This window comes from Polypterus senegalus, chromosome 17 (assembly GCF_016835505.1).
Source record: "Polypterus senegalus isolate Bchr_013 chromosome 17, ASM1683550v1, whole genome shotgun sequence".
In the NCBI taxonomy this organism is placed as follows: Eukaryota; Metazoa; Chordata; class Cladistia; order Polypteriformes; family Polypteridae; genus Polypterus; species Polypterus senegalus.
In genome coordinates this window covers 35,726,509-35,740,837 of record NC_053170.1, presented here as the reverse complement: position 1 = coordinate 35,740,837, position 14,329 = coordinate 35,726,509, and the positions used below count along the sequence as shown (strand labels likewise).

Genomic DNA, 14,329 nt, shown 5'->3' with positions numbered 1-14,329 from the left:
AGCTTCAGGTTAAAAACAAAAGGCCTAAAAGTCTTCTTGTAGAAAACCATTACCACATAATAGCAATACCACCATTGCGCTTCTCCAAACAGCATGTACATAGTTTTTCTCCAGACATAACAGAGATCATCCCCACCAAAGTTAGACTTCTACCTCAGGAGCATTTCCATAAAAAAGAAGTGAGCACTTAGGTCTAACTACTAAGGAGTGCTTTTTGTCTTGCTATTTAATCAAGGATTTCTCAGTTCCCTTCTGATGACTGAATTCTGAAAATTAGTTTTAGCAGAGGTTTAGCAGAGATGACATGTACACCCAGAACCCTAAATATATGTCTAGGGTGTTTATGCAATGGACATTTCTCAGAATGCTGACTCCTGCCCAGAACCTTCTCCATTTTGATAATATGACTTGAACTATAGTTCAGCTGAATATCCAAGCCTTACAAAATGTTTTGCAACAATTAGAAAACTAATTGAAATTTCAGAGAATTCCAGAAAAATAGTGAAATACTTATTAAACAAAGCAATTTTAAGTCAAATGTGAATGTTAACCAAATTTTTCAAATAGTGGACCATAATTACTTATTTAAGTGGTACGAGTTAACCAGTGGGCAATAATTTTCAAAATAAAAGGTTAAATTCCATTAAAGCGAATACCGAAGTAATGAAATTGTTCGAATAACGAATACTTTTGTGGGCTCAGACAAACGTTCATTAAACATCATGTTAAATGAATCTCATTTTAACGAAATGTACATCTCAGTATAAAGAACTTTTTTTTTAACCAAAAATGACTAGTGAAGATAATAATGCGATGAAAAAAATATTTAATGCCACTCCTACACTTTCCACACCGAATCCCGGGAAATCTGGAACAAGAAAGAGAAACACAGTCTTTTGTGAAATTTCTGGTCTCGGGCAGGTTCAGCGAGTGTGTAGGCATGACATCATACACACAGCCGAATTCTGAGTTAGTACTCTACCAAGCATCTGTGTGGGTAGTTGTGTCATGTGCAGATACTATACTGTTTGAGTTTCATAGCACTTCTCAAAGTTTTCTTTGAGGTGAAAAAAGTGAGAAATGGCATCAGTTTACACTGGAAAAAAAAATTCACAATCCTGGAAAAAAGTTAATTTCGGAATGAAGATAAATGACGTGGCAAAAGCATTTTGGAATAGTTACATCTAACATCTCATTTTTAAATAAAACATTTTTTGCAGTTTAAGTGCTTTTTATATGCAGGTATTGCAAAGCTTGGGTCACAGAGTTGCACAAGAGACAGGAAGATGAGTCCAGGTTTTCAAGGAAAATACATGTACTTTACTGTATAGAGAAGGCAGCCTCAAGACTTAATTCAGAATAGGAGCAGGGGCAAGGGCAATCATCCTGCTTAGCTCCCATGTTTAGATTTGAAGAACACCAACAGCTTGGAATCATCGCTGTGGCAGACACAGTCTGGAGAAGACAGATCAGGAGAGTGTGAGGAAGAGCAGATGAAAGCCCAGTGTTAAATGTTAAAAATTGTGCCACAAGCATGGTACACAGTAACCATGATCCTGCAGAGGACAACCAAATGTTTTACCTTGGTATATGAGATTTCCATTATAACAGAATATTTTCATGGTACCGTGAGTTTCGTTATAATGGGATTCCACCTGTGTATATACACACACACACACACACACACACACACATATATATATATATATATACTAGCAAAATACCCGCGCTTCGCAGCGGTGAAGTACTGCATTCAAATTTTTATTAAGAAGAAAATTAAACCTTTTTAAACTGTGGGACAATATGCCAATAATTACTTGTTAAGGATCTCTTTGTATACCATGTTGTCAGTTCGGCCCTCCGGTTGTAACATGACCAAGCTGTGCGCTGAGCTTACTCTTGAGCATGTAACTTACAGTTGGCCATGTGAACAGTAATTTTATCTCAAATCTCACAGCTTGGATTGCTGCTGTCATAATTGGTTTGAGTTTCATGGTTTGTTTCAATTACGACAGTATTTGCAGGATTTGTTGTGTTGAAGTGACATTTGGCATCTGTCAAGCGTTGTAAGCACACAATCGGTTTCATCGATAAAATCACATCCAGCTTTTGAGAGTTTAAACATTCATAAACATCAAAGTGTTCACTACTGAAATCGTCACCTGTGAATCTAAGATGTTTAAGAGGCATTGGCGGTTGTCGAAAGGTGTAAAATATTTGGCCATTTCGGTACACTTGAAAGCGACAACCGAACAATTCAGCGGCAGCCATCAACTCACATGCAGAACCATAGGTGAAGGGCTTAAGCATTTCACTCTTCTAGTGCTCCTGTGTAGTATAATTATCTCCTGTACCGTCATCAGTCCACACCTTGAACCTGTCCCAGTCATTCAATACATAAGACAGAATGTTCCTTCGGATATCAAGAGTGAGCCTGATATGGCCGTGCAATATGTAACAAAGAGAATGGAAAAGGTAGGTGGTATCTCCGGGCATGGAAACCACTCGGTAAGTGACAGTTCTTTGATCGATAGAATTTCTTGAAGAAGGGCCCATAAGTAACAAAGACTGTTGAAAAGTTCAATATGGTGGCTGACAGTGGCGTCATACCACCGAAATAAGCACGTACATTGGTTTCGGTTAGCTAAGGGAAGCCACCTACCAAATTTCGTGAAGATGGGGTCAGCCTTCTACCTACACGGGAAGTTTGAAAATTGGTGACGTTGGAAAATTCAATATGGCGGCCGACAATGGCGTGTACATCGGTTTTGGTTAGCGCAGGGAAGCCGCCTACCAAATTTCGTGAAGATGGGGCCATAAATAAGAAAGTTCAACATGGCGGACGTTGTCGACCGTTATGTGTAGAATTTCGAAATGAAACCTGCTTAACTTTTGTAAGTAAGCTGTAAGGAGTGAGCCTGCCAAATTTCAGCCTTCTACCTACACGGGCAGTTGGAGAATTAGTGACGTTTGGAAAATTCAATATGGCGGCCGACAATAGCATCATACCACCGAAATAAGTATGCATACATCGGTTTTGGCTAGAGCCGGGAAGCCACCTACCAAATTTCGTGAAGATGGGGTCAGCCTTCTACCTACACGGGAAGTTTGAAAATTGGTGACGTTGGAAAATTCAATATGGCGGCCGACAATGGCGTGTACATCGGTTTTGGTTAGCGCAGGGAAGCCACCTACCAAATTTCGTGAAGATGGGGCCATAAATAAGAAAGTTCAACATGGCGGACGTTGTCGACCGTTATGTGTAGAATTTCGAAATGAAACCTGCTTAACTTTTGTAAGTAAGCTGTAAGGAGTGAGCCTGCCAAATTTCAGCCTTCTACCTACACGGGAACTTGGAGAATTAGTGATAAGGGAGTCAGTCAGTGAGGGCTTTGCCTTTTATTAGTATATATATATATATATATATATACACACACACACACACATATATACAAACACACACTAACACTAGCTGTGTAAGCCCGGCTCCTAGAAACTGGAACTGGAAATGGATTCTGGCACTTTAATCAATCAATCGCACTAGTTGTGCATTACCAGCTAAGTAAGGTTCTCTTTCCTCGGCGGTTTCGTTTTGCCAATGTGCTCCCCTCGCTCGTGTATTAGCAGCTAAGTGAGTTTCGCTTTTCTCAGCAGTTTGGAGACAAAGTCGATTTCTTTGAGCTTCATGCTGTAGCCTCGTACTTCCAGGCCAGACAGACAGACACACTTCCACTTTATCCTGTCTGGAGATGACCATCCATGGGATATGAACACGCTCGTATATTTTCAGTTTATACTACGGCATACTCAACTAGTGTTGTATAATATTCAAATGACACTGTAAAACCTTTTATTTTTTACATGCTCTTAGAACAGATTTTTATAAACATTCTGATTTCCCCTGCTTTACAAGTTTCCAATGTTCTAGAAAGTTGATTCTGTTCATCTGGACATAGTTTTTTTTCCGACACATTTCATCACTCATCCAAATGACTTCCTCAGTCTCAGCTGACTGCAGGCTTCTCCAACCTTATAAACAGTACCTTGGCCTAATGACTGAACTAGCACCATTGACTAACAATGGGCCGTTTAGATTGTGAAATTACCGTCAGCAATGGCGGACATTTGAAAGTTAATGTGTACTATAAACCAACACATACGGATCAGTATTTTAAGGTTTGACTCTCACCATCTGTGAGAGCACAAAATAGATGTCAACAGGACACTACAACACAGACACAGCGGTCTGGGAAACAGAAGAACATTATATCAAAAAGGCCCTGAGTAAATGTGGTAATCCAGGAGAGAGGAAGGACAACCTCTGCCTAAGCGAAAACCTTTGGTGATCCCTTGTGTATCAGGAGTATCGGAACAGGTGAGACGCATTTTTTCAAAACATCAGGGGCCTCGTGTATATACGGTGCGTACACACAGAAATGTAGCATAAGAATGTTTCCACATTCAAATTGCGATGTATAAAACTTAAACTTGGCGTAAAGCCACACACATTTCCACGGTACCTCATACCCTGTTGTACGCAAGTTCTCTGCTCAGTTGTGCAGACTGGCGGCACCCAGTGTCAAAGCAGTGCTACTGTTCCTGTGTGGTTATCCTTTCTTTTCCCAATGCGGCTTTATAAATACACTGAAATTAACCGCATATTGTTTATTAGTTTAATGTCTCCGATTGTAATTAACCAGTAACAATATAATGGTCCACGGAATGCTCAAACTATTGCAAATACCATAGCTGCGTTAGCGTTTTACTCTCACTGCACCTTATTTTATTTTTTTCAGCTGCTGCCGTTAGGAGCAGATCATGGTTTTCCATATTACTCTCACTGCACCACTCGGAGCAGCTGATCGGAAAGAGAATTAGCAGTATACAGCATCAAGCACATGCTGCCTCAGCCATGCTTCCTATTTGAACTTTTTCTCACAAAGGTCAAATGCTTCAAACCTTTCCTGTACGGACCTCGCAGTTCAGAAAGAGTTTCATCCGAACAGCTCTAAACGCGCTCAATCAAGTGCTCCTTGTAGAACTATCTGTACTTATAAGTAGAATGACCTCACTGTAAGCTTGCACTACAGTTATAATATTGCACAACCTGAGCCACTTCATAAAGTGCGTATTTACATATGACGACGATATCATATATAAGATGAAATGCAGCAAAATATGTTTACTATATTATACAGATAAAACTTTAACATCATTTAAATAATCTATATTGTTGATAATTAAAGGACATGGTGTTGCTACGCTAGCAAGGATCTGGCGCTCCACTCACGATTGTTCCTGCCTTGCACTGTATGCTGCACTGGGACTGGCGTGAAGGACAGAATAATTAAACATGTACTATGAAGATATTTCAATGTTCCTTAAAAGTTTTGAAGAATCGGCATTATAAGCTTACAGATGGCTTAACGTCTATTACAGAGCTGATTGTGTGGCGATCGGTTACTTGGAGAAAGAAAAGGAAGGACAGGAATTGGAGGTTAGTACGTTTGAAAGAAACAGTGGCGGGGCGCTACGCCAATATTTATTGAGTATAAAACAGAAAGAGAAAATAACAACACAGCTAAAAACGCAGCAGCAAATTTTGACAAAAGTTAAATGCTTGTGTCATGAGCACGAGGCGGCTATGCAGTGTACGTAATGGACGTGGCCATCCGCCGTGCATAACATACCATATTGACATTGGCGGGTGAAGGGGCCACTGATTCTTTCTCTGCCCAGGGCCGCCATGAGCCTAGAGCCACCCCTGAGTACTGCTGCAATAAATTATTTCATTGAAGGCCACGCACAATCACTGCGGCACCGTGTTCCCATGTTTAATAACGTGCTCTAACTCCCATCATCATCAAAATATCATGTATACATCTCAGTATTTTAGTTATTCAGAGAGCTGTAATATCATGAATGTAATGGATTCTGTGTCCTGTCGGAGAAAGAGACAGCCGCTTTAAGAAGCACGTAGTGATTCACACACAGAGCACACAGAAGATCACATACAAAACAAAGTATTTAACGTGCTACTTTACTTACGATCTGATTTTAAAAACTAGTTAAACGATTTTAAGACGAAGTTTATGATGTTCTACTTTAATGACAAAATAAAAATGATTAAAGTGGAAAATTCGAGACTTAAGTTGACATTTCGTGCTATTTCCCCACTGTGTGCCTTTTTTTTTCCTCTGTGCCCTAATAAGCTTTCATATGAACCTCAGATAGTGGGCTACGACTCACCTTTTCACGGCGACTTTGATATCTGACAACGTCTTTTTTATTTCAGGCACCGTGCAACTTTGTGAACTTGAGCTTTCGAGTTTCTCCGACATACTATGTCACTCGATCAGCTTCCTTCTGATGTTTATACTACTGTTTAAACCAACAAATAGTAAGTTTTTCCTTCCGTCCACTTAGTATTCGCTGAAATTCTTCCATTTTCCCCTCTTGCTTTTCCCATTGTCTTTTCACAGAACGCTGAGCTTAAGGGCTATTTATATTGATTTGCATATTCAAAGAGGCGTAATTCTGGGAGGAGTTGGAGCGGGACAGCAGGCACATGCACAGGCATTACTTTTCACGCTGACCAGGATTTATGCAGTGGAAGAACACGGAAGATGGCGAACGCACAGATTCCTGCATCTGGATTTTTCTGTGCGTAAGCACATTTCGGCTTTTGTGTTACAGTACGATCATGTTATAGTGCGAATTCTACGCACGCTGTTATGCATGAGGTCCCAGGTCTCAATGGCTATCAAACTCCAAAACAAGATACAGCAAAAAATTGGTTCACCCCAAGGATCGGATGCCCCGGCACAGACAGAGTAATATAGTTTACACAGTTAAGTGCCAAGAGGATTGCCGTGAATCATATATCGGGGAAACCAAACAACCACTGGCGAAGTGGATGGCACAACACAGAAGAGCTACGTCGTCAGGCCAGGGCTCTGCAGTCTATTTACATCTACAAGACAGTGGTCACTCTTTCAGTGACCTGGACAGGGAGGAACGCTGGTTTGAGCGAGGAGTCTAAGAGGCCATTTACGTGAAAAAGGAACAAGCATTTCTGAACCGAGGAGGGGGCCTAAGGGTACATCTTTCACCATCTTACAATGCGGTGATTGCAGCCATTCCCCAACACTCTGTGAATGGTACTCATGGCCATTGATCAATGGACAATTTGCATATCATTGATCACACGGCCCATTGTTGGTCAGTGGTGCTAGTTCAGTCATTAGAGCAAGGTACTGTTTATAAGGTTGGAGAAACCTGCAGTCAATTGAAACTGAGGAAGTCACTTGGATGAGTGATGAAACGTATCGGAAAAAAGTATGCCCAGATGAACAGAATCAACTTTCTAGAATTTCCTTACCTGGATTATTGAGCATGCATCGACACAAGTTTCCAATGTGTTTTACACTCCTAAAGAAATAGTGTATTACAAGAAAAGAAACCTTTATAAATTCATAACAGAAGTAAAAGATCAAAACAAAGATTACTTATTTAGACTTTGATCCTACCATGCTTCATAGCATAATGGGCAACAAGCATTCTCCAACATTTATGGTCTTTTGGTAAAGGTCTCGGCTTCGTCCCAACTGATCTTCAGCAATCAGCAACTTCAACTCCTGTACCATCATTCTTTTCCAAGTGTTCCGCGGGCATCCTTTTGGTCATTTGGCATTGGGCGGTAACAGCATCATTGCTGTCTTTGGGATCCAATGGTTCTCCATTCAAAGGACATGGCCGGCCAGTTGGAGTCTTCTGCAGTCAACGGCGATATGGAGTTTGCATAAGCCCCATCTTCACATAACCTCTTGGTTAGTGATGTGATTGTGGTATCGAATTTTGAGAATTTGCTATAGGTGCTTCTGCTGGAAGACATCAGGCTTCTTGTTGATTCCTGCTGATGCCTTCCAAGTTTCACTAGCATAGATGTCTGACTTACTGTCACGGATCTTGAGGCCGATTTTAGCGGCTTCTTGGACGAAGTTGGTCACCTATTCCTGCACTTTCATCTCATCTTCTTCAACCAAGGCGAGGTCATTAGAAAAGTCTGGGTTGCTGATGCGATCTTGATCAGTCCTGTGGATACCGGCTCCAATGCGCGCCTTGTTACGTGACACAGTCCTGAACAACATGGAAAAAAAGAGTGGGAACAGGATGCAGCGTTGTCTGACCCCCCTGTTGTGATCACAAAGAAGTCTGTGTGGCCATTTTTACTTTTGAAGCAGCAGCTCAATCTCCGATACAGATCTTTGAAGGTGGTAATGAAGGATGCTGGTACCCCATAGGAACTCAGGATCTGCCAGAGGGATTCTTGATTGATGCTGTCAAAGGGTTTTTTGAAATCGAAAAAATTGATGGCTAATGACTTTCAGAACTCAACACACTGTTCGATAATGTTTCAGATGGTGAAGATTTGTTCACTGCTTGACTATGGCACCTCTGCGCCAGTCTTCCAAGACTGCTGCGGTTCACCAGTACTTTTTGAGTAGTGTTGCAAGTTTTTTTTGCCATGGCCTGACTGCTTTGTTATCCTTGAAGCTTCTGACCACCATGTTAACTTCCTCAAAGGTAATCACTCTATGTTCACTTGTAGCTCCTTTTGGGCCTCATCCATGTCAAAGTTGTAGGTAGAGGCCGGGTTTAGTCAGTTTAGGGTTTCTTGGAAGTGCTCAATCCTCCTATCATTTAGCTCTTCTTTAGAAGTCAGAAGCTTCCCACTTTTACCTTTGATCAGAACACTGGAATTACTTTTTTTCCGTCAGCTTATTGATGATGTGGTAAAGGGTTTTGGTGTCATTCCAGTCAGCCACCACTTGCTGTTCACTTCCCTTTTGTTCCAGCCATTCCTCCTTATCTTTCTGACAGCTCTTCTTCACAAGTCAATCCAGCTTTACGTATTTTCGGTTTCCTTCTTCTTGGGTGTTCATGTTTGTAACTAGATCATGTTTCATCTTCGTCGATCAGTTTCCATGTATGATCTTGGATTCACTTCTCCTTCTGCCATTAACTGCATCTTCCGATATTATCTTGGGCACACTCTATGATGGTATCTTTGAATTTAGTCCCGTGGTCCTTGACATCTATCATCTCTATAAGGAGGAGGCTGAAGCAGTTGCACAGTACCAGTGCAAAGGCATCTGTGGTGGCAGGGTCTTTGAGGTTTTCCGCTGCAAATTATCGCTTTGGTGTGGGCCGACTTTGGTTTTGAAGTTTAAGTTTAATCTTCATCCTGACTAGATAGTGGTCCAAGCCAAAGTCTGCATTCCTGAACTTCCTTGCATCATGGAAGGATGACGTCCATTTCTGTCTGATGAAGGTTTGCCCATCTGGTGACCACCAAGTAATCTTGTGGATCCGTTGCCGTTGGAAGTATGCATTACCAACACATATCCCATTGTGTTTGCAGAAGGATACCAGCCATTCACCACTGTCGCCGAGGTGTTCAGACTGGCGCATGTGAACTCTGATCACACTTTCAAATCCATGCTGATCGCCTCCCAATTGGGCACAGAAGTCTCCAATTAAGATCTTCAGATTGTGGTTTGCAATGTCAACAAAGACTACTTCTTACTTTCTTGCAAACTAGAGATTATAAGTAAGAGGTAGAGCAAGACTAAACTAAGGCAACATGATATGCATTTTGAACATTATCCAATAAAATCAAACACAAAAACAAAAGTAAAACTATAAGTCTAATAACATATTCTAGTAAATCCTTGCCTACTTTGTCAAAATTTAAAAAACAAGATGTAAGATGTTAATGCTGGGTTTACCTTCCATGCAAACTGGATAAAGCACAGCAGCTGAAGCAGCTGGATACCTGCATCAGCCATAAAGACCTGCAGCACAATTCCAGTATAGAAAGACTTGAGTAAAGCTGGCCTTGTATTTTTCATTCACTAGATACATCACTCTCACTAAAATGACTTCAACAATATACAGTATTACAGGTTAACAAATTAATAAATTAAAGCCTAAAAAGTTCTGATAAACAGTCAGCTTTCTTAATTTCCCTTTAAAGTACAGAGGTGTCAAAAATGATCATCTTAGGCCATCACAGTTGCATAATTAAGAAAGGGAATTTCAGAGCAACTCAAGTCTGGTATTTTTTTCATTTTGCTGTCAAAAAGTCAGAATATGAACATGCAAAAACTGCTTTTAAGAAATATGTTTTGACAAATTCACAACATAACCCCATTTGACTACTAGGTAATCTTAAACGATGCACTGAACTGCCTCTTCAAAAGAACAGCAATTATACTTGTAGTTATTATAATGCAACATATAACAATACATGACTTTTGTTTTAGTAAGACAAAGAAAAAAAAAGCATAAAGGAAATTTGATTAGTAAGATAAACAGTTTTTAAATATTCATGTAGATTAAGAAAACCACTAAATCAAGCCAATTATAAATTTGTAAATGAACAATTATGTTAAATGCATGTTTTGACTTGAGAAAGCCTTCCTTCAGAAAAAGACACTTTTTCTTCTCATTTTGTATTTTCTGATAGTACAAAAATTAATCTGTGAAGATCTAGCATTAAGAAGTCATCCACTGATAATATGAATAATTTGTAGGTGTGAAATTAGTACATTTAGCCTGTTTTACCAAAGTAGTGTTTCTGGTCACCCATCCACTTGACAAAAGCTTTTCACTGAATGTAATGGGCAATTCTGGGAATAATACTCTTACAAGTGCTTCATGTATGTACTTGCTACTACATTTGAGAAAATGCAAATGGTAAAATTAAGCTCTCGAGACAGTGTGCTCTCTCAAACAGCCAAGAAAACTGCAACGGCTGATTTTCCCGCCAGACATTTGAAGTTTAAATGTCAAAATCAGGTATATTTACATTGCAAAAAAGAAAAAAAAATGGGGTGGGGGCAGGTTGGGATAAAAACAGCAAGATTAACATTAGGTTTCAGATTATGGAGGTCACTATCTCAAGCACAGAAATCACACAAAGACTCCATACATAGGACAGACACCTTAGAAAAACGGGTGGGTGTGCACAACCTTGTCTGCACACAATGCAACGCTGTAGTTTCTAATATTCTGAGAAACATGCCAACTATTTTTCTAACAATATTGATATCTGCTTTTGAATAGAAAAATGAAATATATATATATATATATATATATATATATATATATATATATATATATATATACACACACAAACAGTGAGAGAGAGAGTTTGAGTTTTAAATATACCATTTTTAATAATCAATATTACAAAAAAAAATCAAAACATTGGAAAAAACAAATCCTTGCATAAACCATTATCGTGTACTATGCCATAGTTTCACAACAGGAACAAAATCCTTATTAACAATTTTACAAAGTACACTGCCTTACAACATTGTTATGTAAAGTTTTGCAAATTGTGGGTCATCTTATAAAACTTACAATCTAAAAAAAGTCTCAGTTTTAATTTAAAAAAAAAAACTCCACTGAGTCAGACTCTCCATCTTTCTTAATCTTTTCTTTCCCATTACTATAAATGGCACGCTTAGACTGACCCAATAAAAAAATTTTGCTAACCTACTAACATTCGTTTTTTGCTCTTGAGTTAGCAACTCCACTAAACTACACATCCAAAATATTAGAAATACAACCAAGCACAGATTAAAAAAAAGGGGGTCTAACCCTAAACAATTGACCAGTGAAAAACAGTCTGTCTTTGTTGGCAGAATTTAAATCTAGTTAACCTACATAAGAACCAAACTCAGCAGGAGCAGGTGCAGGGCAAAGTATCACCAGGAAAGGCTGGGGCAGCTGTGCACGCCCTTGTTCATCCTTATCATGCTAGTACATGCAAATATGAAATGGGACATACTGTATACCAAAACAATTCTTGACAGCATTTGGATTCAGTATATAGAGAATGTCTACTTGGACCAATTGGCCTCCTCAGCCATAATTTGTTCTGTGCTTAGTTTCATATCAAGGACACTTTAGCTCACATGAGAACCTTATGAGACAGCCACAAGAAAGAAAATTTTAAATAAATGTCTTAATTATTGGCATCAAAGCACACAGAAACCAAATAAATGTCTTCATATTAAAACATTTGCAAGCCAAAACTAGCTGACCTGATTATAATATTTAAGGCAGCAAGAGTGTTGAAATTATTCATTATTTAAAAAAAAAAAACACACACACACAAACACAACACTTCACACAAAGTATACACTTATTGAAACTCACGCCATTATAACATCTGCTCAAGCTACATCATAACCAGTCAATATCACAGACGTTATTTCATTTACTTTATTTTCTGTACAGACAGGAAAGAGTGAGGTTTTACCAGTCTGTTAAAGCACTACACCCACTAACCAAGTTTTTAAAATTTGAAATGCATACATTATACATACGGTCTTCTGATAACTGAGGCTTTAACTTTTGGTTCTGATTTTTTCTTTTTTACTTTATGTCAGTGAAGCAAATCTTAACCAGTCTTGATTATGCATATATGCTAAGAATATAAGGGGTGATATTTGATAAATGGATTGATTTCCCTCACTAACAAGCAAATACAAAAATAAAAATAAAGCATTATTTAAAAAATTATTTTAATATAAGCAAACACTACAACTACAGAAGCATTTAATGGGTTAATTAAACTAGTTCTAAGCAAAAAGCATTGTCTTGGATTTTAAAGTTAACGTATTCATTATATTTACAAATTGTGATGACATTCCCACCCAAATGCTTATCCCTGGGTTCTAAGAGGTATGTGTTACATACCCTGGGCATAAGACAAGCATTGGCCCTGGTCATCGCAGGTCAAACTTACTTACACACACACACACACAGCAAAACCATCAGGGCCATATGGACAATTTGGACAACGTTTGCATTTGCACATATGTAATTGTTACTGTAATATAAAAACACTGACTTAATTTACTTCGCACACACAACTTACAGTCACTTGTGCTAACCCTCCCGTCTATTTGGGTGTCGAAGGAAAATAAGAGCGTAGCAGTTAAACCCACGTCGGCACAAGGAGAACCTGAAGACTGAACACAGTCAAGTGAAACAAATACATATCGTTAGTGTTGTTAGCATGGGACAAGGCTTTCTGACGTCACAGTCCCTTTACCTGATAAATTCTCTCCGCATTTACTAAAATTGGGCAGTAGGATCGGAACGGGGAGGACGGCAGAATTACCCAGGCTATCTACCTAGGCGTTCGCTAACCTCTAAGAATGTTTATGGCTGTCTCCGATTTCACGTAATGCAGAAATTGCTCTCACCTCAGTTTCCATATGAATCAGCTCCATTTTGGGCCAAGGGTCTGCAAGCTGGGCAAGCGGCATTCTGAAGTAGGGTGAGTGTTGTGAAAATGAAACAAAATTGTTATTTTTAGACGTAAGATTCGGATTCAGGCGTTCGCCCTACAGACACTGCACTTAAACCGGAGGGAGGGAGCGATGAACTGCTAGCCTCGGCGGCGACCTCCTCAAAGGTGATTTTCTTAGGGTCCGACAAGCTGTTTTGGAAATCCTTAGCGGTGACGTCAGCGTCTCTTCCAGACGTTCGATCAAGTGGCCACCAAAAAGGACGGAGAAATAAGGCAAGAAGTAGCGGCGCACCTGAGGAGGTTGGGGGGAGGGCTCTCCGGGTGTGAACAAGGCGCCTTCCAGGGGTTGCAAGTGTGCGAAGCAAGTCGCGAGGTGACAAGCACGGACACCGCCAACTCTGTGCCCGAACGAACGCGGCTTCTCCCCTAAGTACACAGCCGCGCTTGACTGCAGCTGCACGGTTTGGCGCGCACGTCCTGCGGATTCTCAAGCTTCCTGGAAGTGGCGCACAATGCTGCCAGGTCCGGGGATCCTCGGCTTGCTGCGAGTCCTGTAACCCAAGCACTCCGGTGCAAGGCTCCGCGAGCTGGCAGCCCTCCCTCTAGCGTTTCCTCCTCCTTCTTCTCCGCCTCCTCCTCCTACCAGGGTCGGTGTCGTCTCGTGCGCCCTCATGAGGAGCAAGCGCAGCTAGACGCCAGTGACATTTGGCTTCAGAGCGCACGGTCTCTTGTTGCCTTATTTTAATTCTTGCGCGTCATTTTTCTTTATCAAAAACGGAATCACAGTTATTGCCGTCGGCGAAGACCGTGTAATTAAGATAAGCTTGAATGATCGTGTAGTAAGTGAAGTATAAGCTGAAGGGTGGTCTTTTTAAAACCGCGGGCTTATTACGATTTAAATAGGATTTTCTTTATCGAATAGGATCGCTTTATTGTACTATCTTGGTCCATAATGTTAATGTAACAGCAGTTCAATGTCGATGTAGGCGTGCATGT

General features: G+C 40.1%; 1 protein-coding gene across 2 annotated transcripts in view; it reads right to left on the bottom strand.

Annotated features, from left to right (window-relative positions):
- The window catches only part of LOC120517953 (ribosomal protein S6 kinase 2 alpha), a 191,876-nt gene extending 178,007 nt beyond the window's left edge, over window positions 1-13,869 (bottom strand). Inside the window, exon 1 of one of the 2 annotated variants that reach the window (XM_039740489.1) lies at window positions 13,287-13,869. In XM_039740489.1, the coding sequence (XP_039596423.1) occupies window positions 13,287-13,349 (63 nt within the window). In that variant the 5' untranslated portion in view covers window positions 13,350-13,869. The remainder of the gene's footprint in view (window positions 1-13,286) is intronic. The other variant, XM_039740491.1, reaches the window with a different exon arrangement.
- Between the last annotated feature and the right edge of the window lie 460 nt (window positions 13,870-14,329).